The sequence below is a fragment of the Toxorhynchites rutilus genome, chromosome 2 (assembly GCF_029784135.1).
Source record: "Toxorhynchites rutilus septentrionalis strain SRP chromosome 2, ASM2978413v1, whole genome shotgun sequence".
In the NCBI taxonomy this organism is placed as follows: domain Eukaryota; kingdom Metazoa; phylum Arthropoda; class Insecta; order Diptera; family Culicidae; genus Toxorhynchites; species Toxorhynchites rutilus.
In genome coordinates this window covers 246,301,760-246,328,712 of record NC_073745.1, presented here as the reverse complement: position 1 = coordinate 246,328,712, position 26,953 = coordinate 246,301,760, and the positions used below count along the sequence as shown (strand labels likewise).

General features: G+C 38.5%; 1 protein-coding gene across 3 annotated transcripts in view; it reads left to right on the top strand.

Annotated features, from left to right (window-relative positions):
* Window positions 1–2,415: 2,415 nt before the first annotated feature.
* The window catches only part of LOC129765177 (laminin subunit alpha), a 37,893-nt gene continuing 13,355 nt past the window's right edge, over window positions 2,416–26,953 (top strand). Inside the window, exons 1-4 of one of the 3 annotated variants that reach the window (XM_055765126.1) lie at window positions 2,416–2,641; window positions 9,004–9,139; window positions 16,588–16,849; window positions 17,037–17,183. In XM_055765126.1, the coding sequence (XP_055621101.1) occupies window positions 16,622–16,849; window positions 17,037–17,183 (375 nt within the window). In that variant the 5' untranslated portion in view covers window positions 2,416–2,641; window positions 9,004–9,139; window positions 16,588–16,621. Of the gene's footprint in view, window positions 2,642–9,000; window positions 9,140–16,587; window positions 16,850–17,036; window positions 17,184–26,953 lie in introns of all 3 variants that reach the window. The other 2 variants (XM_055765125.1, XM_055765124.1) reach the window with 2 other exon arrangements.

Here is a 26,953-nt window from a genome sequence, read left to right as displayed (position 1 = left end):
ATATCCAGTGACGTTAAATCGAAGGCACGTTATAACGAGGGTACTTTATATTGAAGTTCCCTGTATTTGGGACATGTTATCAAGGTCTAACCGAGCCAACACATCTCTCACCGACACATTGGGCTGTCTTCCTCGGGCGCGAAGGGAGTTGTCTAAATTCGATCTGGCGGGAAGATACATGGGTTGTTTTAGAAACTCGTTAATTGGAGAGCTTGTGAAGATTCTGGATGTTAGACAACTGCATTCAGCATCTTTGGAAGACAATAAAACAGTTTATAAGCCCTCACACTCTTTTCGGGTGACTTTCGCCGGTTATGTTCTCCCAAACTATGTGAAAGTAGAAAATGTTTTTTTCGGTGCACCTCTTTATACCGCGGGTTTACCATTGCACAAATTGCAAAAAAACTGGACCTTAGGATTCTTTCATCCATTGTGGCAACAAGTTTCTATGTGGAAGATACACCTCGCACGAATGAACAACGGCCACAAACGCAGAAACAAGGCAAAATAAACATGATTACTTATATCAACCAAATTAACGCTGTTTAACCGCTCTACAATTTGTTCTTAGACACCCAACTCCTATCTTTTGAAAATTTCTGTATTATATGTTTCCAAACAAATCCTGGCGATTTCTAGTGAAGGATAATTAACCTTAGAATTTGAAGTATCTAAAAAACAAACAAAGAAGAAAAAGAAATTAAAAAGACAATTTTTTTAAAGGAAAATAGTATACAAAAAGTAGTAAGAAGGGACCCCTGTCTGGAAGGTCGACAAATAATGAATTTTAGTGATTTTTTTTCAGATGTTAGGAATAAAGTCAAGTGTTCGGGTATTTTGGTTATTGTTAAAGTTTTATTTGTAGATGTATTTATCATTTTTCGAGTTTACGAATAATGATAATTACGCTGTTGACAGCTGGATACCTTACTGGTGATTTCGGTTCTGAAACAACGGGGTGTCGCAGAACGATGAATATTTTGAAACTTTACGACAATACCTAATTACATAGGGGTTTTCGAAAATTCCGAAAATTTCCATTTGCTAGAAATGAGTTATTTTTCATGACAAATCGCAGTTTAGAAGCTAAAAAAAATTGAAAAAATGAGATATCAAAGCGGCTATGTAAGGATTTAGATAATTCATTTTCACATGCTGATAAAAAAACTCAGCCAAATCGTTCGAGTAGATCCTGAGATATCGATACCACCAGCTAAAAAAACATGGTTTCGAGAAAAACACGTTCAAAAATTCGCACAGCAACACTTAATATATCCCTTGAGGTGACCTCATACTTTCGACTGTAACTTTCCAACGAAATCAAATATCGAAAATTCTTTTAGGGCAACATTTCTGAGGACATAAGTTCCCCAAAAATGCAAAAAAATCGAATTTTTCGAGGGTCACCCCTTAAAGTATGGATGTCCATTGTGCCATGGCACGCCATTTCTGTGCCATTTTTGTTTGGCACGGCACGGCCCCTGTGCCAAATCGCACGCACTCTATGAGGGACTTATTCTCTGTGCATTCTATATATTGTCATTGAGCGTCCGTTGAAGATAGATAGCTTCAGTGGTGAGTGCAGAGTATACATATGTAGTGATGAATCCCATTTTGCCCTTTCTAATCTATGATAACGTGCGACAACAATTCTATTATAACTTTTCTTTCAAATTTTGAATACTTCAAGATTATGTTGGAACAGGCCGATCTGATCACTAGTCAAACCTCTTCTGAAAAGATTTATGAATTTTTGTTCGTCCTGAGTCTCGGTCTCCCGTGTGGGTTAAATAAGATTCCATTCTTCAATGATCTAGCAAATAGAAAGATACGTATCCAATATGTTTTAACCCTGAATCATTGATCTCAAACGTAATCTACTAGAAGAGTAAATTTTCGAGAATTTTGTTCTGTTACATTCAGTGTACGTGAACCATAAATAACGTGAATATGCGATCAAATCGACAACAACTCTTATCTCTTCCATACAGACTTTCGCTTTTAATGTTTTCCGATGATTATACTAGTAGACTTATGAAGCAACATGACCAATCGCGAGAGCGAAAGTTAGTATTAAGAAACTGCTCCATATTTTATACACATACAATTTGTGCTTCATTATCATCAAATATATTGTTCTCTAAAAACATAATAGAATGATTTCATGTTCTGAACTTATCAAATAAATTGAGTTTCTATTTCCTACATTCTTTTTACGTTACTGCTAATATCGACGTTTCATAAAGACTTCCAGAAATCAATATTCTGTTTTTTTTCGCCACATAATCTTCACACAAGAAGTCACCCGCGAGTTTGCACCCGCGATAACATGCCCACACACAGCTTGATCAAGGAGGAAGCGCGACTGCTGCTCATATGCTCACAGGTCCGATGATGGCTCCTTTGCCGAGATCGCGCTCAGGGCATGGTTCTATTTCGAAGAAATAAAATCCTCAGTTGCGCGTTGAAGATCGAGCTGGACGGTCGAAAAAAGAAAGGTTTGGAAGGAGGATTGGAATAAAGTGAAAAGTGGTAAAGTGAAGAAGTGGAAGAATATTCAAATGAGAAGCTGGTGCAGATAAGTGGAATATTAAACTTTGTGACTTGGTGATAATAACCGCAGAAGGCATAAAGAGAGGAGGTAATCGGAAGCGTTTGCTGTTTTTATGTTACCAACTCTGAATATGTTAATCACGTTGTGTGGTGATGATGATGTTGTGCAAGTTTTGCTGTAGAGTGTTCAAGATATTTGGAATACATTAGGCCGAAGATTCGTTTTTCAACCTTACGCTGCTCTGGAATCAATGATCTCATCTCACATATCATCTCCATCGTGTGGACTGATGCAACAGACACACAACTCATGCGGCATGAATGAAACATGAAATTAGTGTTGGTCAAAAGTGCATTCATTGGTTTAAGTTGTGCATGCGGATGAATGCACTCATCTGCACAAAACCGGACGGAGCAAGTGAGAATGGGAAAAATGGTGAAGATGATGCATTCATAGATTTTTTTTTTCGTCGAATCGGTCGCCGCTTAATCTTTCTTCAAAAAATAAGCAATCATTGACCCAACGTGGAAGCAAGAGAACAAAAATGTTATAAAATATGTTTGAAGGAGTGAATGAGAAGAAGACATGGGGAAAAGGAGCAAGAAGACGTCTCAAATTGTGTTAACTTTGCTGTTGGCTTTCTGGGAATGTCTGATGTTTTGAGTGCTTTAGGGTGGGTTGGTTGTATGGAAGAGCATATGTGTGTAAAATTAGAATATTATGCTCGTCTAGCATTCCCCGGCTGGGATCGCGTGCGGAATTCAAAACGACCTGGATGTTTCGGGACAGAATGAGCCGGAGAGTAGAAGTGGAGTCAGTGATCAGTATACGGACAGTCGATTGGCAGATTTTAGAATCATGTGTGTTTTGGCAAATCCATCGATGTTTACTCTATGAGATCACCGTTCTGAAAGCATTGCGTAATATTGTTTTATAAACTGCTCGAGCTGATTTTTGTTTTGTCCCATTCTATTTAGTTAAGAAAGACAGAAGAATAGAGGAATGAATTTCACTGAATTTATTTCGAAGCTAATAAATCTTTCTCCAAAGAAATGTATTCTCGAAGCATGAAAAAGCGCGATCGCGACCTATCGGATCAAAAAAATAGGTAAAACTTCCAGCGTTCTATTTAGGATCTGCTGTGTACATTCATACAGTTTCTTCGGCCTTATAAAGTGTTAAGGCAGGGTTGTTAGGTGTATTGAGCAGATATCTGGATGTTGGAAAATCAAAAGTCTGATTTTTTTCGACATTTTTTATATTTAATTGCAAATTTTATGGAACATTTTCACGAGATCGTCGTTTGATTTTCGTGGAAGCGGACACGGTTTGCTGACGAGCAATGACAATAAAGTGTTTTTCTCAAGCCAGGTGAAGAAGGAGTTTGGATCGAATTTGTCCACAAGGGCCCTTCACTTGACAAGAACTGCAAAAGTTTAAAGTCTCTATAGTTCAACACAATTAATCAATCTACATTTTTATGTCTGATGTGTAAAACATGATTTTACAGTTATTTCTTCTTATCATACTATCACATATTTAAAGTCGATGGTGGTAGACATGTGCCCCAAACCACTTTCTTCGGTGTGTAGTATTTTTTTTTATAAATTTTCTTACTTGCGGGAATGCCATTCCTCCACCACGGATAGTTGTGGCTAGAACTTTTCCCCAAAACATGACTACATTGGTTCGTTCATCCGGAGAATAGTTTGAAAAATCAACATTGCGCAGCTAACTGAATTCCTCATCAATTAGCTGAATCATTTCTCTGGGACCAGATTAGGAAAATTTTCAGTAAGCGGTAGAATGGTTTGATGTTTTCTTCTGATGACATTGAACAGGTCCAGCATTATCAGATTTATCATAACCGAGTCGTTGAAGTTGAAGTTTATGCATTACATTAGCCTTAAATTCGTTGAGCCGATCAACAGATATTTTTCCATCGTTTACGTACTCTATAATGAGTAGTTCACCCGTTGTCCCAACCTATACTCTCCTTTTAGCCCGATACACTTGACCCAGCGATGCCCCAATTTCTTTAACACTCCTATACTCGCGCATTGGTCTGTCAGGCCGAGAAATTTTCGTTCATTTCTCGGAAAATATCAACACTACGACTTTTCGATTCTCTCTAGCTTCGTTATTCGACGTTCGTCATCGTTTAGCGTATCGCATGTGTTGGTACAAAGGGGACGTGTGCCACTTTTTCAACACGTTCGGTCTGACACACCGACGCGAGTATAGGAGAAACTTTTTTGGACAAGTGCCTTTTTTCATATTCTAGAATATTGTTGAATGAAATGTATAAATTAATGTTAGTGGCGTGGAATATTTATTGAATATAATGCATAAGATCATTACCGCACTATTCTTATTTGATTTCAGTCCCTTTTGTAACTAAATTGAACGAATCCATATATTGACTATTCGTCGATATATTCGTCGTTAGATAATAAAAATAAGCAAAATATAAATGTTTGACTTTCGTATAGTTATTCGCTAATATAATGGTCATACATATACACACTTGAGAAAGAATTTCACTTGTGGAAGAATTGTAAACAGTAAACTATAAACTACTCGGTGGCTTATGGTATTTTTCATCAATTACAATTTCGGGGATATTTTTTTTATAATGAACAATATCGACAAGAAAACAAGAAAATGAAAAGGAAGTTCCTAGAAATCCTTTTATATCATCTTTTTATGCCCCATCTAAAAAATGGAATTAACTCTAAGTTTACCAAGAATACAGAGACAAAGAATATTAGAAATATGCAAACTTCATATTCCAGAACCTTTATCATCTGGTATTTATCTAGAAGGTCGTTATACATTCTTCTCTTCGATAAAAGACCCGAAAAACACGCAACAAATGCATGAAATGTAAAAAATATGTTTGTTTCGAGCATGCAGTTATGCTATGTTCTGATTCTTACTCCAATGGAACCACAATCGATTAATACGTTTTTATGTTGTTTTATAGCTCTTTATACTTCCATGAATTATATTTAGTTGCTTACTTTTAATTAATAACAGTGAAAAATTCGAATTTCGTTATTTGTGTTGGAGTATCAAAAATTATTCTATTTTAAGGAGGGTGAATAAGATGACTATTAAAACATAATAAAGACGAAGTAAACATATTTTTTGGAGTTTTTTCATTCAATCATACCCTCTTCTTCAAATAAATGCCAATAAAGCATGAAAAATACACAATGGTAACATTACAGAGAAGTTCAATTTTCGGTCTGTGACACCGTGCGCGAGTATACGCGTTATGATTTTGCACGCGAGTACTGGAGGGTTAATCAATCTGAAAAATACGTTTTCTCGAAGTCTGCAAGGTAGGGCTCCGTGGCGGCGATGACCTCCTCATTCGGCTCAAATTTCTACCCGGCGAATGACTTTTTCAAGTTTGGAAACAAACAAAAGTCGCACGGAGCCAAATCTTGAGAATACGGTAGATGGGGCAGCAGTTCGTAGTACAATTCGACCAATTTGGCCGTGGCGACGGCGGAATTTCTATTTTTCTAAAATCCGCAGACACGCCCGTTTCCACACACGGTCGAAACAAAACTACGAGTCCGATTCGGCTGAAATTTTGACAGCAGCTGTTTACGAGAATGTACTACACGATAAGTAATCTCTCTTGCGATACTGACACCATCGGGCGATGAGTACTTATCGGACCACCCTCGTATGACAAAAATGTCAAATAAATATCAGTCTACAACTTTGGCGTTTTCAACATGATTTGCACCACTGCTTCCAGTGAAAGCCATCTAGCCGCTCATGGATACAGCAATTTCAAGGGTTTTAATTCAAGAATTTCCTTACTAGTCCGCAAGTGACTGGAGCTATTGGTTTGTTCAATTTCATCTGGAATATGCTTACACGCATACGAAGAGCATAAGACAGAACAATAGTTTGCTATAGCTAACAATTCATAATGAAAAGCGATGGACAATCTCTTTTAAGTAAAGCGTCAAGTGAGTTGCCTGATGAAGTCATGATCCTTGCTCCATCTGCCCCATAACCAATCAAATAAATTTGGTATGCAAATTTGTTCCTCTTGAACAACGAAACCACCTCGTTATAAAACGTTCTAGAATCCGTTTCGGTAACCTGTATAAGGTCATGAAAACAATCATCCACGAACAGTATACTATCTTTCCAATAGCTAGTTCTGGCTACTAAAGGTGGTCATACACTGTTTGACCGAAGCCAAATATTTGACTCTTTTTGACTAATAAAATTTTACCAACTGATGAAATATATTCGACACAAAACACGACAAGCAAATATTTAGTTAGTGGATGCCTAAAATATTTGTTTGGTCTGTTCTTCGAACCTGTCGGTACATAGATAGGTTACCTTAAATATTTCAGTCGAATTTTTTCCATGTTCGATGTTTGACATTGTTTGTCATTGTTGATAATTGAAGAGTAGTAAACAAAATAGTGTATGTACAAATTTCAAACCAAACTTATCAATTATTTGACTTCCGAATTATTTGAACAGTGAACGGCTACCTAAAGGCTAGTGACTATTTCTTTGACAGATCCGTCGATTCGTAGGCAATCAAGCTGAATGGAATGCTTCGCAAATGTCCTTTGGGTTCCTCGTGTTGATCATCTCCGAGAACATTCGTGATCACATTAGTCGCTTCTGTGCTTCTCAGTCGCAGCATGCTTCAACAAACCCTTCAATCCTCCAAGACACCTTTTGCCTTTTCTACATACTTTGTAGAAACTAGCATGCCTATCGGTGCTCTGAGAAAGCCAGCTCAGTCTGGCCTCAATCCTTTCGGTGAAATCAGTGATGCCATTTTGAATAACTGTTTCAATAAAACTAGCTTTTCGAACCAACTCAATAAAATCAAATGTGATTGCTGTTCTTTTTAAACTGGAAAAATCTGGGCAAAGTGCGGAGGGTCTGGACTAGACAAAGGACGATCTGGATATCTGGATGCATTACTAAAGTCACGAAGATTCCAGACAAATCTGGAAGTCTGGCAACCGTGAGTTAAGCGGATAAACTTGACATAAATTATATAAATATTAATTTTATCGTAAATATGTTAATACAAATTACTCTCAAATACTGGAGTATGCAATTAGTTTACGAAAAAAAAATCGCACGTTAATGATTTTTTTTTTTTAAATCAGTGTTATGAGATGAACCTGGTTACTTTCTTTCTATTTCTACTAATGTAATCTCTTGAATGAAATTAGTAAATAAGTGTATTCAAGTTCCAACAAATTGCACTTGCCAAATTTTTCATCTTATATCAACTCATACGCGCACATCTATTTGTTGAGTTTTTGAAAAAGTACAACAATAATACTTTCTACTAGAAATCAAGTTGGATCACGAAACACTGTATCTTGAATGTTTCAAACAAGAATTTGTGTTAATTAATGGGGGTCAATTAGACCTCGTCGACCCCAAAATTAATTTTCGTTCATGTCGACCCCTGAGAAACCAATATCGACCCCAAGGGGTCGATGTCGACCGCTTTGAGAACTCCTGGTCTAGATCGAATGGTTAGGGTACGTTTTCACATCAAGAAATATATTTTTCTATGCTGGAAGAAAGATCGATAAAGAACTGAACCTCATATTCGTTTACAACAAACATCTTCTAAACAAAATTACTACCAAGTACATACTACTAATTTATCGGAACGGATTTTTAATTTATTTTTATTACTTTATTACTAATTTATTACTTTTTCTGGAAGTGACTATAAAGTAGTCCTTGGAACATTTCACCGAACACTTCGGGCCTGATTCTCGAATACACTTCACGGCGGAAATGAAATAAACGGCACGCCACTGAACTACGTTTTACGAGTTAGTGAAGTGTCGAAGATAATAATGAGTTGTCGAGCAGAATGAGCACTTCTTAAATAAAATCATTAATGAAAATTAACTTCTTCGTAACACATGTTTGTTCAATGTGAATGGAAAACTTTGTTCTCGTCATGTGGTATAATAATCTCATACAAAAAAATTATCTGAAGATATTTTGATATTATAATAAGTTTTAGTGGGAAACTAATTTCATATCCAGATGTCGACACCGTACCTTTTGTCATCGCGGATACGTTTCATTTCGTTTCCACCGTGAAGTGTATTCGAAGTGTATTCGAGAATCAGGCTCTTCGAGTGGATCCGTGCGAGAGCTTCTATGGATTCTGGAATTATAGAAACATTGTCATCATGGCTTATCCCTTTAGTATCAGAAAATCATTTATATTTGTGGAACCGACACCGTTCGGCGAAATTTTATCAAGAGACTGGTTCTGCCAAAACGAAAAAAACGCCATTTTTTCAGAATTGAGTTACTTACACCACTGGATGCAGAAAATAATAATTTATCAACTGTGAAATGACCATGTCATTCGGACAATTAACAACAGCTCCAAAAATTCTTTGTAGCAGACTGTAAAAAAACAACCATGAACTCACAACGTGGCATCTGACGATAGTGATCATTCTCTCCAAGAAGGCAAATCTGAATCTTCAACAGATTTTTCTGTTTCGGACAACTCCAGGAATCAGAAGTCGTCGGTATCTGGTAAGTGAGACAGCCAAAGGGCTGCCATGAAGTGTAGAAGCGTGTTAAGAGGCTGGTCTGCATTTTTCAAAATTGCGTTCAACCACAACGAACCAGGTGAAATGCATTTTTAAATCCATTTATTTTCATTTATTGAGATATTATTTTGTCAAAAACAGCAAAAGTGAGTCCATATATATACCATTCATGAAATTAGTCCAGAGCCGTTATAAAATACTAACGTGTTGTGTAATGATATTATGTTAATAGTTAGCATGTACTTGCTTCGCTCTGGCTGCAAAGAGAACGAAATTTTGCGTGCCTAACAGCAACGAAATTTAGTTTTTTTTCATTTTCATGAAGGTTTTGAATCAGAAATTGACGAAGATGTGTGCTTACAGCATGAAAAGGAGTATCATGGTTGACGTTCTGTTTGTAACACGCGAGCGATAAAATTTAATCAGACACAGTCAATTAGTGGGAGCCCATTTGAACGTTAATATCTCTTTATCGGTTGAAGGAAGTAAAGGGTGTGTCACATCAAATTGCATCACGGAAAAAACGCTGTAGAAATTCGCCCAGTAGACCGATCCTTTTGAAAATTTTAGACAGTAAAATAAAAACTATTAAACAACTTTTGGCATTTTCTTTTTATTCATACTTCGAGCGCAAGCCCGTATGCTCGCACCTTCCTCTTTACCCCGTCCATAAGGTTCTGTACAACGTCAGGTTGTATTTTTTTTTGAACAGAAATCCATTTTCTCTTGAAGTCCGCCTCCGATTTGACAACTTTTGGGTTCTTCCGGAGGGCCTGCTTCATAATCGTCCAATATTTTTCTATTGGGTGAAGCTCCGGCGCGTTGGGCGGGTTCAATTCCTTTAGCACGAAGATGACCCCGTTGGCTTCGTACCACTCCAACACGTCCTTTGAAGATGGTCGGGCCCTCGTGCTGCTTCAATAGTGGTAGTAAGCGCTTCTGTAGGCACTCCTTAAGGTAAACCTGCCCGTTTACCGTGCCGGTCATCACGAAGGGGGCGCTCCGCTTTCCGCAAGAGCAGATCGCTTGCCACACCATGTACTTTTTAGCAAACTTGGACAGTTTCTGCTTGCGTATCTCCTCCGGAACGCTGAATTTGTCCTCTGCGGAGAAGAACAACAGGCCCGGCAGCCGACGAAAGTCCACTTTGACGTAGGTTTCGTCGTCCATTACCAGGCAATGCGGCTTCGTCAGCATTTCGGTGTACAGCTTCCGGGCTCGCGTCTTCCCCACCATGTTTTGCCTTTCGTCGCGGTTAGGAGCCTTCTGAACCTTGTATGTACGCAGGCCCTCCCACTGCTTGGTCTGCTGGACGAATGAACTTGACAAATTCAGCTTATTGGCGACATCCCGGACCGAACTTCTCGGATCACGTCTAAACTGCTTAACTACGCGCTTGTGATCTTTTTCACTGACGGAGCATCCATTTTTGCCGTTCTTCACCTTCCGGTCGATGGTTAGGTTCTCGAAGTATCGTTTTAGTACTCTGCTGACCGTGGATTGGACGATTCCCAGCATCTTACCGATGTCCCGATGTGACAACTCCGGATTCTCGAAATGAGTGCACAGGATTAATTCACGACGCTCTTTTTCGTTCGACGACATTTTTCCAAATTTACGAAAAATTGACAGTGAAGCATGGCCAACGTGATCTATACTACTCTTATCTGATTATAAGCGAAAGCTGAAGATATAATTCCTAAAAATTAAATTTCTACAGCGTTTTTTCCGTGATGCAATTTGATGTGACACACCCTTTAGTATGACAAACATTTCATTAGAAAGATGAAAGGTCTATGAGTGATGTTTGTTACAGACACATCCAAAAATAAATTTTAATAACTCAAAATAGCTTTGAAAATAAACTTTTCGAATAAAAAAAAAATTAAATTATTGTGATTGTCGATGGGTTAATTATGCTCGCTCTGGCTAATCCCGTTTCTATTTTGCTCCCAATTTGAACGGAGGGGCAAAATTTTTTACCTCAGAATGCATCTGCAGAATATGCATGAAAGAAACTCTGTGCTTGCACTTGCTTCAATTTTTCAGTGATTTTTCAAAATGTTCATTCATTGAGAATTGATTTAGATGTAATTTCATCAAATGATTACTAAGTCAACGGTAGTCCTACGTCAACCTTGCAGTTGTATCACAAATGTAATTTTTTTTATATTTTCCGACAAATAGCTACCTCTGTTTTCGATTCCTTCTTACAGAATTGGTGGTTGTATTAGGATGTCCCATGATCCTTCATCTTTTTCAATTATACTTTTTTGACGCGGATACACGAATACACGATATTTGTTGTTCAACTCGTTCAGTGCCACGAATTTATAGAGATTCTATGGACATTTTTAAACGTATTAAGGCCATTGTTTCTTATAGTAGTGGAAGGTATTTTCGGTCGAAAGGGAATGCTTATAAGCTTATATGCTTATATTAGTTACCTTTCTTATCATATGTTATACTGTCAGTTACCGGTGACTGACGCAGCCTGAGCGAAAACTCGGTGTCAGTCACCAGTGACTGACGTCGCAGTCAACGTGTTAAGGTGAATTTATTATGTTATATCAGCGTGATCTGGGGACACCCGGAACGGATGTCTTGGGTGTCACCTCTCAAATCAACTCTTATTATCAATGCTATGTTTTCATTTTTACAAAAAAAAACGTTGTTCTGCCATATAATTTATTTCTAGAGAATATTGGTTGGTAAAAATAACGAATATATTTCAAGAGAGTTTGTATGTTATCGTTCAGATCTGTAAAAATGATTTGGGTGAAGACAAACTCAAAAAATATATTGACCGCGCTGATCTGATCAGCTGTTCTCCCGTGATGATGAGTTATACGTACGTGGGAAAAACTATCTTTTATATATAAAGATTTGCATAGTCAATTTTTTCGAATTTTTCTAATCATCTCAAATATTTTCCAAAATACTCTATCATTCTAATTTTGGTGAAGATAAACTCACAAAATATATGGACGACGTAGATCTGATCAGCCGTTCTCCCGTGATAATGAGTTATACGTACGTGGGAAAAACTCTTTTTTATATATAAAGATCAAATTTATCAAATAAACTAACCTTATTTATCATAATTAAGTATAATACTTATAATAACAATAGAGACAATACAAGCTCAATCCCTTGAACGAAAATTTCCAATCACCACTGCACTGGCAGACAATTTAATTTTCTTAGTTTTTCTTCATCTGACTGTTCATATTCACTCAATTCAGCACTGTCGCAGATACTGAAAAAAGCATCAAACCTCAATAATTTCTGGCGAGTCCAGCTCGTCGTTGTCAGTTTGTTCAGAGAGGTATAAGAAGGCTGGACTCGTCATTTCCGTTCAAGGGGTTAAAAAGCTTATTTCACAAGATGTCACAGAAACGTAAACGATTAGTAACGGTTTCGAGTTCGCTGTAAAATTTGTCAGCGTTTCTTGGAAGTCCCGTTCTACGTTAAACAGATCAAATGCAGTCTCATGATTGGCATCGTCCAGGAGAATTGTAACTGTCTTCAAACGTTTACGGTATCGCGATATTCCTAGCAAAAGCTTGCTTTTCATTCCGTAACATCGTCGTTAAAACATGCCAATTGCAGAATCGATGTTTTCAGTTCAGTCATATGCTTACAGCATGTACCTTGAATTGCTTAGAAAAAGGCTTCTTCTTGGGAAGGTTTAGGCCATGTTCTCACTGCAGTGGGGCGTGTTCAGTTCTCGCAACGACATTTTAATTCACTCAAATTGCACCGTGCCAGCGGCGTGTCTTCGGCGTGTTTTATACAAATTGTTAATGTGTGTTTTTGAATGAAAGAATGGAAATTTGGTTTATATTTAAATATTCCAACATCGTTGGACGAACCGGGACAAAAATCGGACGGTGAAAAACCTAAAAACTAAAAAAAAGCGCGAAAAATTAAAATTATGTCACTACTACAAACAAACATATGCAAGAGAGAAGCGGAGAAGTACAAATATCGCAGGCGTGAAGTCCTTTCGTTTGCACGCCAGCCACCCGCCAAAAACACGCTCACGACACGTCAGCCTGGTAAATAACACATCGGTAAGAACACACACGATTAATCGTAAGCATCACCGCCCAAGCCACGCTGACGCCCCGCTGCAGTGAGAACAAGGCCTTAGACCGCTCATGCCGATGAAAACGATCAACGCACTCCAACATTCTCTCCATATTGTCGTACTTCATTGCACAATGGTCCAGGGGTTGTATTTAAGTGGAAATTAGCATTTAGAGCTCGACAGTTACTCTCTAGAGTCTGTCTTCGACAAAGTTGTTACATATGATAGAGCGCTCATTTTCATGTTGCCAAAAATAGGGTGACTAAAATTTTCGATGAAATAAAAAATCTAACTTTCTTATTTTTATAGATAGAGGTAAACATAGTTCGACAATGTTGTAGTCCCAGTTATTTGAGACATCTATGTACAACAAATTTTTTTTCTATCTCTTGAAATAACCGAAATAGCGTCTTTTTACTAAGTTGCGTTAGGGTCACCATGAAAAAAACAGTTTTTTGCTCTAACTTTCATATTTCAAATTCCACATACAAACTGTCTCAAGAACGAGCAACTGATACATTCTTTTCTGCCCTTTTTCAACATATTTGGTTTGAATAAGCCATCCGCGATTTGAAGCCACACCACTTCTCGTTTGGTGGTCATCGAAGTAACGTGGCTGCCGCAGAGTGTCGAGCGGGAGAGGATTGTTTTCTTGTTGGGTGGAGGAGGAGTATGGAATTGAGTTTCTTTCCACAAGGGCCCTTCTCAGGGTTAGAGGCGGAAACCAAAAATAGAATAGAATGAAAACACAGATGCGAGTGAACTAGCATAACATAACGAGCGGATATCATTCATGCCTAATGCTAATTTCACACACATAAACACACAGCGCGACAAAGTGAGAGGAAGCTCTCTGTATCCAGGCGTGCTAGGGCAAAGAAGAGCAGTATACGAGTATTTTTTGTGCTAGTGCGGATATGGAAGAGTACCTAGAATTTTGGAATATAGAAATACACTGCATTTATTTAGATAAACGTATATTTCATGAAGGTATGATTTCAAATTCCAGCAGGGTAACGTTACTGTTGCATGTTGTGGGGTTTGATCACATCTCAAGGGAAATATAGGAGCAAAAGCGTTCATAGTTTGCGATCCATATCTGAGTGGGAAGGAGAAAGTCTGATGCGAGTTGAACCGAATAAACGAGAAGTGCTGAAGCTTTCGACTCTACTCGACTCTTTCGAGTCTACTGAAGTAATACAAAATTAAATAGCTAAAAATATATTACAAAAATTTCGATGCATTCTAAAATAATATCCGAAGAGATAGTGGATTGAATAATGTAATTCCGTAGTTCTACGTCGAAAACTGCGGTCAAGCTACAACCCATTACAATTTTTTTTTTAATATATGGGGAAAGTGGTTTAATTTGCCTGGATTTCTATCGAATCAAGGTAGTCGACCGGAACAATGTACGAATAGTGTGATAGGTTTCACGAACTGTTTTCGTAGAACAGCTGCCCAATTTGCAGGCGTTTCTCATATATCAGTCTATTCATGATGAAATAGAAAATCGAACTAAACACAAAACACGTGACAGCTGTCAAAATGGCGTACACATCAAAACGTGTTACCTACTCAAACTTCTCTACTACTATGAAAAACACTCATTACAATAATATTCAAACATAGCTTATTGTCTTTTTCCTATTTTTCCCACTAAAATTTACGCTTAGAGGGAAACGGCTCGATGCAGCTTCTATTAATAATGTATTTACAGTTGGATCTAACGTTGGTTTAAATCATACATCATACATTTTGAACCCCTTTTTTAAGTAGAGTCAGCGAACTCCAATGTGTGCAATGTGGACTCGACTTGAAAAACTTGTCAAGTCCCTACCACTATCATAGTTCATAGGAACGTGAACGCAGCCAGTGTTTCCGTCTCAGTTGAAAAGCTTTCATTGTACATAGTGAATATGCAATTCCAATTCTACTTGTCAGAAATGCTTCAAAATACTCCAATTCCGATGTAAAAAAATACCGAACATTTAATTTCTGACTAAAATTTCGAATAATTCGAGCTTCCTTTTGCAAAAGGATCAAACTGTGCTATAGGATTAACGGATGAAATTGCCAAAATCCAGCTTTGGCTGACGAAGTTTGCGTTCGCTACTCGGATCGATTCTGCAGAATGCTTCCTCGCCGTCCAAGCCTTTGTAATCCTTAGCTGTGAGTGTGCATGCAGATCTTGCTCTTTTGTTGGCATTTTCGCTTGCGCCACCGATTTACGTTGCCCTTACGGTGTAACTTCAAAAATAACTGAATAAGCAAGGCAATGTCTCAATGAGAAAATCACATACTTATCGGGATATTGAAGATGAACAGTCACAACATTCCTGACAATTCAATGGCAATGAATAAATGTGAATGAATACTCATGGCTCATGACATGACGAACTTTAAGGAAAGCTCAGATGGCACAGAATGAATATGAATGAACACAGTTGTAAATTTGTTTGACGTCGAACGAATGACAGCAGCATCGACAAACAAAATAAACGCGTTACACTGATAAAACTATATTTTCAACATTACTTAACAAGCTCCATATTTCCAAGCCCTGCTCGCAGCATGGATGATCTAATGCAAATCAAAAATTTGATTTATCGACTATAAAGTTTGATTTCTCGAAAATTTTGTAGTTATTAAAGACAGACCATGGGAGAAGATCATTGATAATATTTAGACGGCGTTTTTCATAGATTTAGAGATATATTCCGGTCCCTGTGCCACCACTCCGTTGTTATGTTCCATTTTAAAATATATAGAAAATATGATTAGCATTATTTGGGTTGAAATAACTTCATAGTCTTTCGTGAATAAAGTTATATCTTGCATAAGAAACTAAACCAATAGTTTCAATCTAAAATCTAAAATCAATCTAAAAGCAATTGAGTACATTCTTAAAAAACGCTCTCGAAGTACTGAGAACATTAGAACTTTCCAAAATAGAGATTAAAAGAAGGCGAAAGAACATTTTGCAATCTAATAATTTGGATGCTTTCATAAACTTTTGTGAACAATAATGGAATCGCGTTATTACATTATAGCATACATTTAGAATCACGTCTACAACATCTTATATTGCATATTCTGGTTGTGTTGACTGATAAGATTATTCCCGACACATCCGTTCATATTGTTCCTCATTTACGTTGTGGCATGGTGAAAGTTGATCAATTTCTACTCTTTCTAATGACTTCGACTTGACTACTTTATACGCATTCACAGCAAAACAATGAACACTTCCACATTTTGTGAAACACATCTTCTTTTATAATTCCTAAACGAGTCGATCGCGTAAATAACTCATCATCAATCTTCTCCCCAAACAGCTAGGCGCCTCCACCCCCATACGCGGTCAAAGCCATGGGTGGTAGCGGAGTTCAGCTTGTATCGATCGCACTGATGCTATCCGCCGCGATAGCAACGGTTCGGTCTGAACTTACGCCACCGTACTTCAATCTCGCCGAGGGACGCAAAATTACCGCATCGGCTACTTGCGGTGTGGACACGGACGGTGGAGAGCTGTACTGTAAACTCGTCGGTGCAAACACTGAAAACGACCAAAACCAATACTCGGTTATTCAAGGACAGGTGAGATCATAGTGTTAATCTTCTAAATCTAAATTGTCTGAATCTCCGAGTTGGTTCACGCTTCCAGCGTCATTTCTGGACCAGATTGGAGCCAGCGCGAGAGCATAGTTCAAGTCGTTCTCTGATAACGTTATCGCAACATACATATATTAACATTTCCTCATTTCCGTTTCATATTTCTAATCAGGTCTGTGACATATGTGACCCAAACATACCGGACAAAAACCATCCGGCTGAGTATGCTATCGATGGGACGGAAAACTGGTGGCAGAGCCCTCCACTTTCCAGAGGGATGAAATACAATGAGGTTAACTTGACCATCGATTTCGGACAGGTGAGTGAAATCTGCGGTAGTACAAAACTAAAGATTGAAGTGTGAAATTGAATTATGGTACTGATGTTTGATTTTGACTCGAAAGTATATTGTGTTGTTCAAATGATGGAAAACTCAAATTTGAGAGTCTGCTGATAGCGAGCATTAATAAATAAAGGCTAATGAGGTTCATGGACCTGATAAGCAGCGGCATACTGGAACACCAATAGCAGTTAGAGTCTGTATATTTCTATGTTGATAATTATTTACAGCATGCGTTAGTTGGCATTATATCAACGTTTTTTCTAGGATCATTTAGTCACGTCGGTTGTGATTGGGTTATCATGATTATCGTCTTGGCTTGAGTTCAATCGCTAAAGAATACATTATTTTCCAAAGGGCCTGACCGGGAAAGGGAGTAAAAAGTGCCCCAAACCAAATCACCAGCTGTATGGCAAATATTGTATAGGATATTAAATAAGAAATTTTGACGGTTTATTTTAACCCCTATGTAGTTCGACGTAGGATCTATAGTGAAAAACGTACTTTTTCGATTATTTTACGCCATCCTCAAAAGCTTCGAGATAAAAATTTGAAAAAAATACTGAATGTGCATCTTACTACGGTGTATCAACAAAAATTATAAAAAAAAATGTTTATCAAAAATTGAAGTACTAAAAAAAATATTGAAATTTTGAAAACTTTTTTTGGGATTTAGAGATTCAGTACTACTCTAATTCATATTTAAATGTGTTCCTACGGCTTTTCTAGATATGTGTGATTTTTTTCAGATTTTTTTCTGTGTTGCGCGGTACAAAACAATATTTTTTTTATATTTCCAAAGGGTCTGGCTGGGTAAGGGAGTAAAAAGTGTCCTCAAACCAAATCATCAACTGTATGGAAAATATTGTATGGAGTACTAAATAAAACATTTTGGCAGTAGTATTATATATTTGAGTCCTTATATGGTACACCATAGGATCTATGGTGAAAAATGCACCTTCTCGTTCTTTTCACGCCATTCTCAATAAAGCTGAGACAAAAATAAAAAAAAATTCTGAAAGTACATTTTACTAAGGTGTATCGATCAATATTTTCAAACAATTTCTTCATCAAAAAATCAAATATTAAAAAAAATTAAATTATTTTTTATTTTAATTTTAAATTAATTTTTTTTTATTTTGAGATTCAGTACTACTCTAATTTGTATTCAAATTTCTTCCTACGTCTATTTTAGGTATATGTGATTTTTTTTTCAGAATTTTTAGAGTGTTTTTCGCGGTACAAAAAAAATTATATATATTTTCAGGCATTTCGAAATTTTGAAAGAAATATTACTTTGAGACCCACTTTTGCTCTAATTTTTATTTAAATGCATTCGTATGTGTTGTTTTTTCCACATGTAATTTTTTCTTGAAGTTTCGAAAGGATTGCGCGAAAAAAAAAAAAAATTTTTTTGGCCTTTGGGCATTTTTAGTTTATTTTGAATTTAGAGACCTAGTACTGCTCTGATATTTATTTAAATTTTGTTTTTTATATGTCTAAATTTTGTCGGTACATTTAGAGCATTGCGCTGTACAAAGATTTTTTTCTCATATCTTGGAATATATGAGATTATCTGTACATCGGTACATCGGTTTACCAAATTCATAGCAGTCAACAGTACGATAGAGCTCTGTGAGAAAAAATAAAGTCCTTGTGGAAAGATCATTCGGATTGATGAGAAAAACACTTAAAAACATCCAAATTATTATTATCTCTTTTTTTAATGTTACAATTGAAAACAACGAATACAAGAAAATAACCGATTTCAAGAAATTTAAGATTCTTCGGCATAAGCTTCGAGTAACCGGTCATGTGCTGTGAGCGTCTCCGTTAAAGCATTGTTTTCGGTTACCGTTGGCTGTTATTTTTTTTTTTTTTTTTATCGCCCGGGTGTGCTTTTTTCGCGCGTTTTCGAACTGTTCGAGATATCGTAAAACGCAGTGTGAACTCGGAATTAGTGAGAAAAGCAGAATCATCAAAGCCTGGCAAGGCCAGCCGGCTTTCAGTTTTCGCCGATTTGTCGCCATCGCAATCGAAGTCGGACATCGGTGCTCAGTTGCACGCACACAATACCAGCGCGATTCGCTGTTCACTTACAGCTGTGTGAAGGAGAGCAACACTTCTTAGTGGTGTGTGATAGTGCCGAGCGCTCAAGCGCTCCGATTGAGAAGCAAGCAGCGGTTGCCAGTTCATCAGCACTGGGTGCATTGTGATTAGGTACCAATTACGGAATGGCAGAAGGAGGGGGAGGATCTCCAGATATGGAGATCTCTGATGATGACTCCCCTCTGGTTGAAAAAACAAATAAAGGAACAGCGAAGACACTTAAACGCGTTCCTACATCAGAGGATGTTTCGTCCGGGGACGAGTCTGCTAACTCTAGCAAGCCCCCCTCTAAAAAACCCGCAAATATCTCCTCTCCAACCCCCCTCGCTCCTACCCCAGCTCAGATTTCGCCTCCCCATCCTGTTGTCCCCGATCCCCTTCAATCCTCGTCATCTCCTTCTCCTCCTGTTGTCTTCTCTCCACGTGTCAAGGTCTATCCTGAAGATGCACCTGGAACTGGTCCGTGGGTTGTTTTCTTCAGGCCTAAGCCAAACGGAAAAGCACTTAATGTTATTCAGATCATGAAAGATCTGGCAAGATACTCCTCCGTGACAGAAATTACGAAGGTTAGACCGACCAAACTGCGTGTTGTCGTGGCTGATCGGAAAGACGCAAACGGTATTGTCGTCGACCAGAGGTTTACCCTGGAATATCGTGTCTACGTGCCTTCCCATGACGTAGAAATCTCGGGGGTGATAACCGAAACGGGTCTGACGTGCAAATCAATTATGGAAGGAGATGGCAGATTTAAAAAGCTGCCTTTGATTAAGGTTAAAATCTTAGAATGCCGACAACTCGGCAAAGTCTCCCAGGAAGGGAAAGAATCGAAATTTACGCCGTCCGACTCGTTTAGAGTCACTTTTGCTGGCTCCGCCCTCCCTGACTACGTTATGGTGGACAAATTGAGGCTACCGCTGCGACTCTTCGTGCCAAAGCCCATGACTTGCCTGAAATGCAAGTCAGTTGGTCACACAGCAGCTTACTGCGCCAACAAGGAACGCTGTGCCACTTGCGGAGAGCAACATGTGGACAAATCCTGCAGTGCGATTGAGCAAAAGTGTCCATATTACGGAGGAAATCCGCACGTGCTCTCGGCTTGTGAAACTTACAAGAGTCGCTGGGAGAAGCAGAAGCGCTCTTTAAAGGAACGCTCGAAGCGCACTTTTGCGGAAATTTTGAAGGGCGCTTCTCCATTGGCCCAACAGCAACAACCTTTAACCGCAAACAATGTCTTCGCTTCGCTGCCAGTTGACGAAATGGAAGCGGATACAGCTAACGAGGGCACACCGTACATCTTCCAAGGGAATCCCCGGCGCAAAAATGTGACCACTCCCAAAGTTCAAGGACAAGCCCCTCCGGTTATACCCTCTGTTAGCATGCCTAAAAAATCGAGTGCAGCGGACAAGCAAAATCAGGTTCCTCCTGGCTTCCGTGGGAATAATTCACCTTCGAACGACCCAGCACTCGAAGGGACATCAAAAACCCCAACTGTCCCTATTTTACCGACCAGTTCAACTTCCCAATCGGGATTTATAAAGTTGACTGACCTTGTGGCTCAAATCTTCACATGCTTTAATGTTTCCGACTCCATCAGAACCATTGTCATATCAATGCTTCCAGTATTAAAGACAATTTTGCAACAATTGATGCAAACATGGCCCCTCCTTGCAATGATTATCTCTCTTGATGTCTAATTCAAATAGAGAGGTCGGAGATATCACTGTTTTACAGTGGAATTGTCGTAGTCTTATCCCTAAATTGGATACATTCAAATTTTTAATTCATAACTTCAATTGTGATGTTTTTGCTCTGTCCGAAACTTGGCTTTCTTCGCGAGATGATCTCTCTTTCCACGATTTTAATATTATACGCTTGGACCGTGATGACAGATACGGAGGGGTGCTATTGGGGATCAATAAGTGCCACTCATTTTTTCGAATTGACCTTCCACCTATTGGAGGGATTGAAGCTGTTGCTTGTCATGCAAACATCAGAGGAAAAGACCTCTGTATTGTCAGCTTGTATTGGCCTCCGAGAGCTGCGGTTAGCCGCAAGCAACTTGTTGACATGTGCTCACTCCTTCCTGAGCCACGATTGATCTTGGGAGACTTCAATTCTCACGGAACTGCCTGGGGGGAACAGTACGACGACAATCGTTCACTATTGATATATGATCTTTGTAACAGCTTCAATATGACACTTTTGAACACTGGGGAAACAACACGTGTACCTAAACCTCCTGCTAACCCAAGTGCTCTTGACCTCTCGCTTTGCTCGAATTCACTATCGTTAGATTGCAAGTGGAATGTAATCCAGAACCCCAACGGTAGTGATCACTTGCCAATCAAAATTTCCATCACCATTGGGTCGAATTCTTCTGAATCTATAAACATGGCATATGACCTCACAAGACACATTGACTGGAAAAAATATGCGGACGCGATTGCTCTAGCCATCAATTCCAGAGATGGTTTACCTCCATTGGAGGAGTATAACTTCCTTTCTCGTTTGATCTATGACAGCGCGGTTCGCGCTCAAACGAAACCCATCCCAGGCTCCACTATTCGTCGAAGGCCTCCCAATCCATGGTGGGATAGCCAATGTTCCAAGCTTTATCAGGATAAATCGAACGCATTCAAAGCTTTTCGGAAACGTGGAACCCCTGAAAATTTTCAGACGTATTTGGACCTTGAAAATCAATTTAAAAACTTGATCAAAGGGAAAAAACGTGCTTATTGGCGAAATTTCGTGGGAGGTTTGTCACGAGAAACGTCAATGAAAAAATTATGGAAAGTGGCTCGAAACATGAGAAATCGCTCTTCATCCAATGAAAGCGAGGAATATTCACATCGATGGATTTTGAATTTTGCACGGAAGGTTTGTCCTGATTCCGCTCCTGTGCAAAAAATTGTTCGAGATATACCACAAGATAGGTGCGATCTTGATTCCGAGTTTTCGATGGTAGAATTCTCTCTTGCTCTGCTTTCATGTAACAATTCTGCTCCGGGATCGGATAGAATTAAGTTCAACTTGCTGAAAAACCTCCCTGATGTGGCGAAACATCGCGTGTTGAATTTATTCAATCGGTTTCTGGAGCATAATATTGTTCCAGATGATTGGAGACAAGTACGAGTTATAGCTATTCAAAAACCCGGAAAACCCGCGTCCGACTTCAATTCGTACCGCCCAATAGCAATGCTGTCTTGTATACGGAAATTGTTGGAGAAAATGATCTTGTTTCGCCTTGATCGATGGGTTGAAACGAATGGCCTACTCTCAGATACACAATATGGGTTCCGCAGGGGCAAGGGGACGAATGATTGTCTTGCGTTGCTTTCTTCAGAAATTCAAATGGCTTACGCCGGAAAAAAACAAATGGCTTCAGTATTCTTGGACATAAAGGGGGCCTTTGATTCTGTTTCAATAGAGGTTTTGACAGACAAATTACACTCTCGGGGTCTGCCGCCTCTATTGAATAATATGTTATATAACTTGCTTTGTGAGAAGCATTTGAACTTTTCTCACGGAGATTCGGCAGTAAGTCGGGTCTCTTACATGGGCCTCCCCCAGGGCTCATGTTTAAGCCCCCTTTTGTACAACTTCTATGTAAGCGACATCGACAATTGCCTTACACAAAATTGCAGCCTAAGACAACTTGCAGATGATGGAGTGGTCTCTGTCGTAGGATCAACAGAATCCGACCTACAAGAACCCTTACAAGATACTTTGAACAATTTTTCAACCTGGGCCATTGGGCTAGGGATCGAATTCTCCACGGAGAAAACAGAGATGGTGGTTTTTTCTAGGAAGCATAGACCAGCAAAACCAAAGCTTCAACTTTTGGGTAAACCGATCACTCATGCTATGTCATTCAAGTATCTTGGGGTCTGGTTCGACTCCAAATGTACTTGGGGGGCCCATATTAGGTATCTGAGTAAAAAATGCCATCAAAGAATAAATTTTCTCCGTACAATTACCGGCACCTGGTGGGGAGCCCATCCCGAAGATCTTATAATGTTGTATAGAACAACTATTCTCTCAGTGATGGAGTATGGCAGTTTCTGTTTTCAATCAGCTGCCAAAACACACTTAATTAAACTCGAGCGAATTCAGTATCTTTGTCTCCGTATTGCGTTGGGATGTATGCCCTCAACGCATACCATGAGTCTCGAGGTTTTGGCAGGCCTACTCCCACTAAAAGATCGCTTCAATTTATTATCTCTTCGGTTCCTCATTCGGTGTAAGGTTATGAACCCATTGGTGATCGGAAATTTTGAGCAGCTGATCGAGCTAAATTTTCATTCTGGATTCATGAGTTCATATCATGAATTCATCTCCATGCAGGTTGATTCTTCTTCGTATATTCCCAACCGTGTTTGTTTCCCTGACTACATCAATTCCTCTGTGCATTTTGATCTGTCCATGAAGCAAGATATCCATGGATATTCAGATTACCAACGATCGAGGATCGCTCCAACGATCTTCGATGAAAAATATAGGGGTATCAATTGTGATAATATGTACTTTACTGATGGGTCCACTATAAATGAGTCCACAGGATTTGGAGTGTTCAACGAATTTTTTAGCACCTCACACAGTCTTCAGAATCCTTGCTCAGTGTATATTGCTGAATTGGCAGCAATTCATTGGGCGCTGGACAGCGTCGCCTCACGACCTGTTGAACACTATTACATTGTAACGGATAGTCTTAGCTCTGTCGAAGCTATCCGTTCAGTGAGGCCGGAAAAGCACTCGCCGTACTTCCTTGAGAGAATACGAAAAATTTTGAGTGCTTTATCCAGACGCTGTTATGTCATTACCTTTGTGTGGGTCCCTTCTCATTGCTCAATTCCGGGTAATGAGAGGGCTGACTCATTAGCAAAGGTAGGTGCGATTGAAGGCGATATTTATCAGCGTCAAATCGCCTTCAATGAATTTTACTCTTTAGTCCGTAAAAATACCATCGCTAACTGGCAACGCAAATGGAACGAAGATGAATTGGGCCGGTGGCTTCACTCGATTATCCCTAAGGTTAGCCTCAAACCATGGTTCAAAAGTCTGGACTTGAGTCGGGACTTTATTCGCACCTTCTCCCGACTCATGTCCAATCACTGTTCGTTAGACGCGCTACTCTTTCGTTTCAATCTGGCCGGCAGCAATATCTGCGTTTGTGGCCGAGGTTACCACGACATCGAACACGTTGTTTGGTCGTGTGAGGTGTATCTTGTTGCCAGATCGAATTTAGAGAACTCCCTTCGGGCTAGAGGAAGGCAGCCCAATGTGCCGGTGAGAGATGTGTTGGCTCGGTTAGACCTTGATTACATGTCCCAAATATATGTTTTCCTTAAATCTATCGATGTTCGTGTGTGATTATCCTTATATCCTTATACCCTCCATTTTTTCCTTTGTGAGTAATTGGTCCGCTTGCTATAAACAGAAGAATGAAATGTAAATTCACAACTGATGTACGAATAGATTTGAGAATTGAGTGTGTGTGATTATCAACATTGTAATAATTTCCTTATACCCCATCCTTTTCCTGAGAAAATGTCACCCTTTCAATCTCGAGTCCACCACGAGTAATCGGTTTCCCACATTACTAACCATAGATTTAAGAAAATTGTTCATATATATAGTTTTAAAAATATATTTAAGATTTCGGCTCCTTTAAACTTATGTAACTGAGCCTGTAAAAATAAACGAATTTATAAAAAAAAAAAAAAAGAAATTTAAAATAATAACGCAGACGATGAAGAAAATTATGTTTGTGCCTCGCAATGCTCTTAAACATTCAGGAAAAAATTGCACCACATGTAGAAAAAAGACACATACGAAAGCATTTAAATAAAAATTAGAACAGAAGCGGGTCTCAAAATTATATTATTTAATTTTTTTATAATTACATTTTTTGATGAAAAAATTGTTTGAAGATATTTATCGATACATCTTAGTAAGATGTACTTTTTTTTCCATATTTTTGTCTCAAACCTATTGAGAATGGCGTGAAAAAAACGAGAAGGTGCATTTTTCACCATAGATCCTATGGTGTACCATATAAGGAATCAAATACATGGTACTACTACCAAAATGTTTTATTTAGTACTCAATACAATATATTCCATACAGCTGGTGATTTGGTTTGAGGACAGTTTTTACTCCCTTACCCAGCCAGACCCTTTGGAAATATCAAAAATATTTTTTTTGTACCGCGCAACACTGAAAAAATCACACATATCTAGGAAACCCGTTTTTTTATCTCGAAGCTTTTGAGGATTGCGTGAAATAAATGAAAAAGTACGATTTTCACTATAGATCCGACGTCAAACATATGGGTTCAAATAAAACGTCAAAATTTCTTATTCAATATCCTATACAATATTTGCCATTCAGCTGGTGATTTGGTTTTGGGGCACTTTTTACTCCCTTACCCGGCTAGGCCCTTTGTAATTATACTCTACAGAATCTTCTAATATTGAATTCTCAAATCTCGTACAACTTGTTTACGTGGTTGAATATGTTCTTGTTCTAATTTGTTCGGTTTTGCCTAGTTTTATTTGAATGACATGTTCATATTGCATCGGAGCCAAACATATATAAAACTGGGTAGGGCTTAACGTCTTTCCAACATGGCCTGATTCACAAATCTTCTCCAAATTATCTCGGTTTGTGGCCATCTCTCTCCAATTCCGCGGACACCTCGTGCTGACCATGTCCTGTTCCACTTGGTCTAACCATCTTGCTCGCTGCGCTCTTCGTTGTCTCGTACTAGTCGGATTCCCGATGCAGGATGTCGAGGTTTTCAAATGTCAAATGTCTTCAAACTGCATGAAACGTCCAGATCTACAGTCATCTAAAAAATGTTTTCTCATAAATCGACTCTCTGGGAGTTGTTCTTTTGGAATACGAGGCAAAACGTATGGTTTTGGGTGCCAATGAAAGTCGTCATATCGATTTTTCATACTGGACTTCCTGTGAAATGTTGATTTGCACGATATTATACTTTATGCAAAATATTAGTTCATTCGGACTTCATTTACCAGTGCCGCAGACGTCAAAATTTGAGTTTCTTGAAAACTGAAAAATCACCCAATCGGGGTTTAAAAAACCCATTTGATGGCAAATGTCTGCATGAAGTCAATATTTATTGTTTAAAAAAAAATATTTGTAAAATCGACGGAAAGACGATCGAGTGTCAAAAATTTAATTTTTGCCCAAAAAAAAATTTTATCCTACCCCTACCTGCAACACCCCTTTATGTTTGGCTTTTAGCAACTCAAAAAAAAGTGGTGAAACAAGCAGTACTGTGCAAAAAATTATGGATGATATCAGACGAAAAGTTTCGAAATTCAACCGAACTGCTGACGAATAATTTTCATGTGTTTTTTCCTTAAAGTTTATTAAAAACCTTACAAAATGACATGCTTCTCTTTTTTGTACGTTATTTCTGTGCTGAGAAATGTCTTACTTCAAGCGCCAAATTTTAACTGAAACAGGCTTTATCTGCAATCTATTAGTTCACTGAACAAAAATCGAGCTTCTGTTAAAAAAAGGTTCAAGAAAAAAGTTTCTACAACACTCTTCACAATACTAGAATATTACTACACATCAATAAAATCAAAAATTTTAAATACTGAAACACA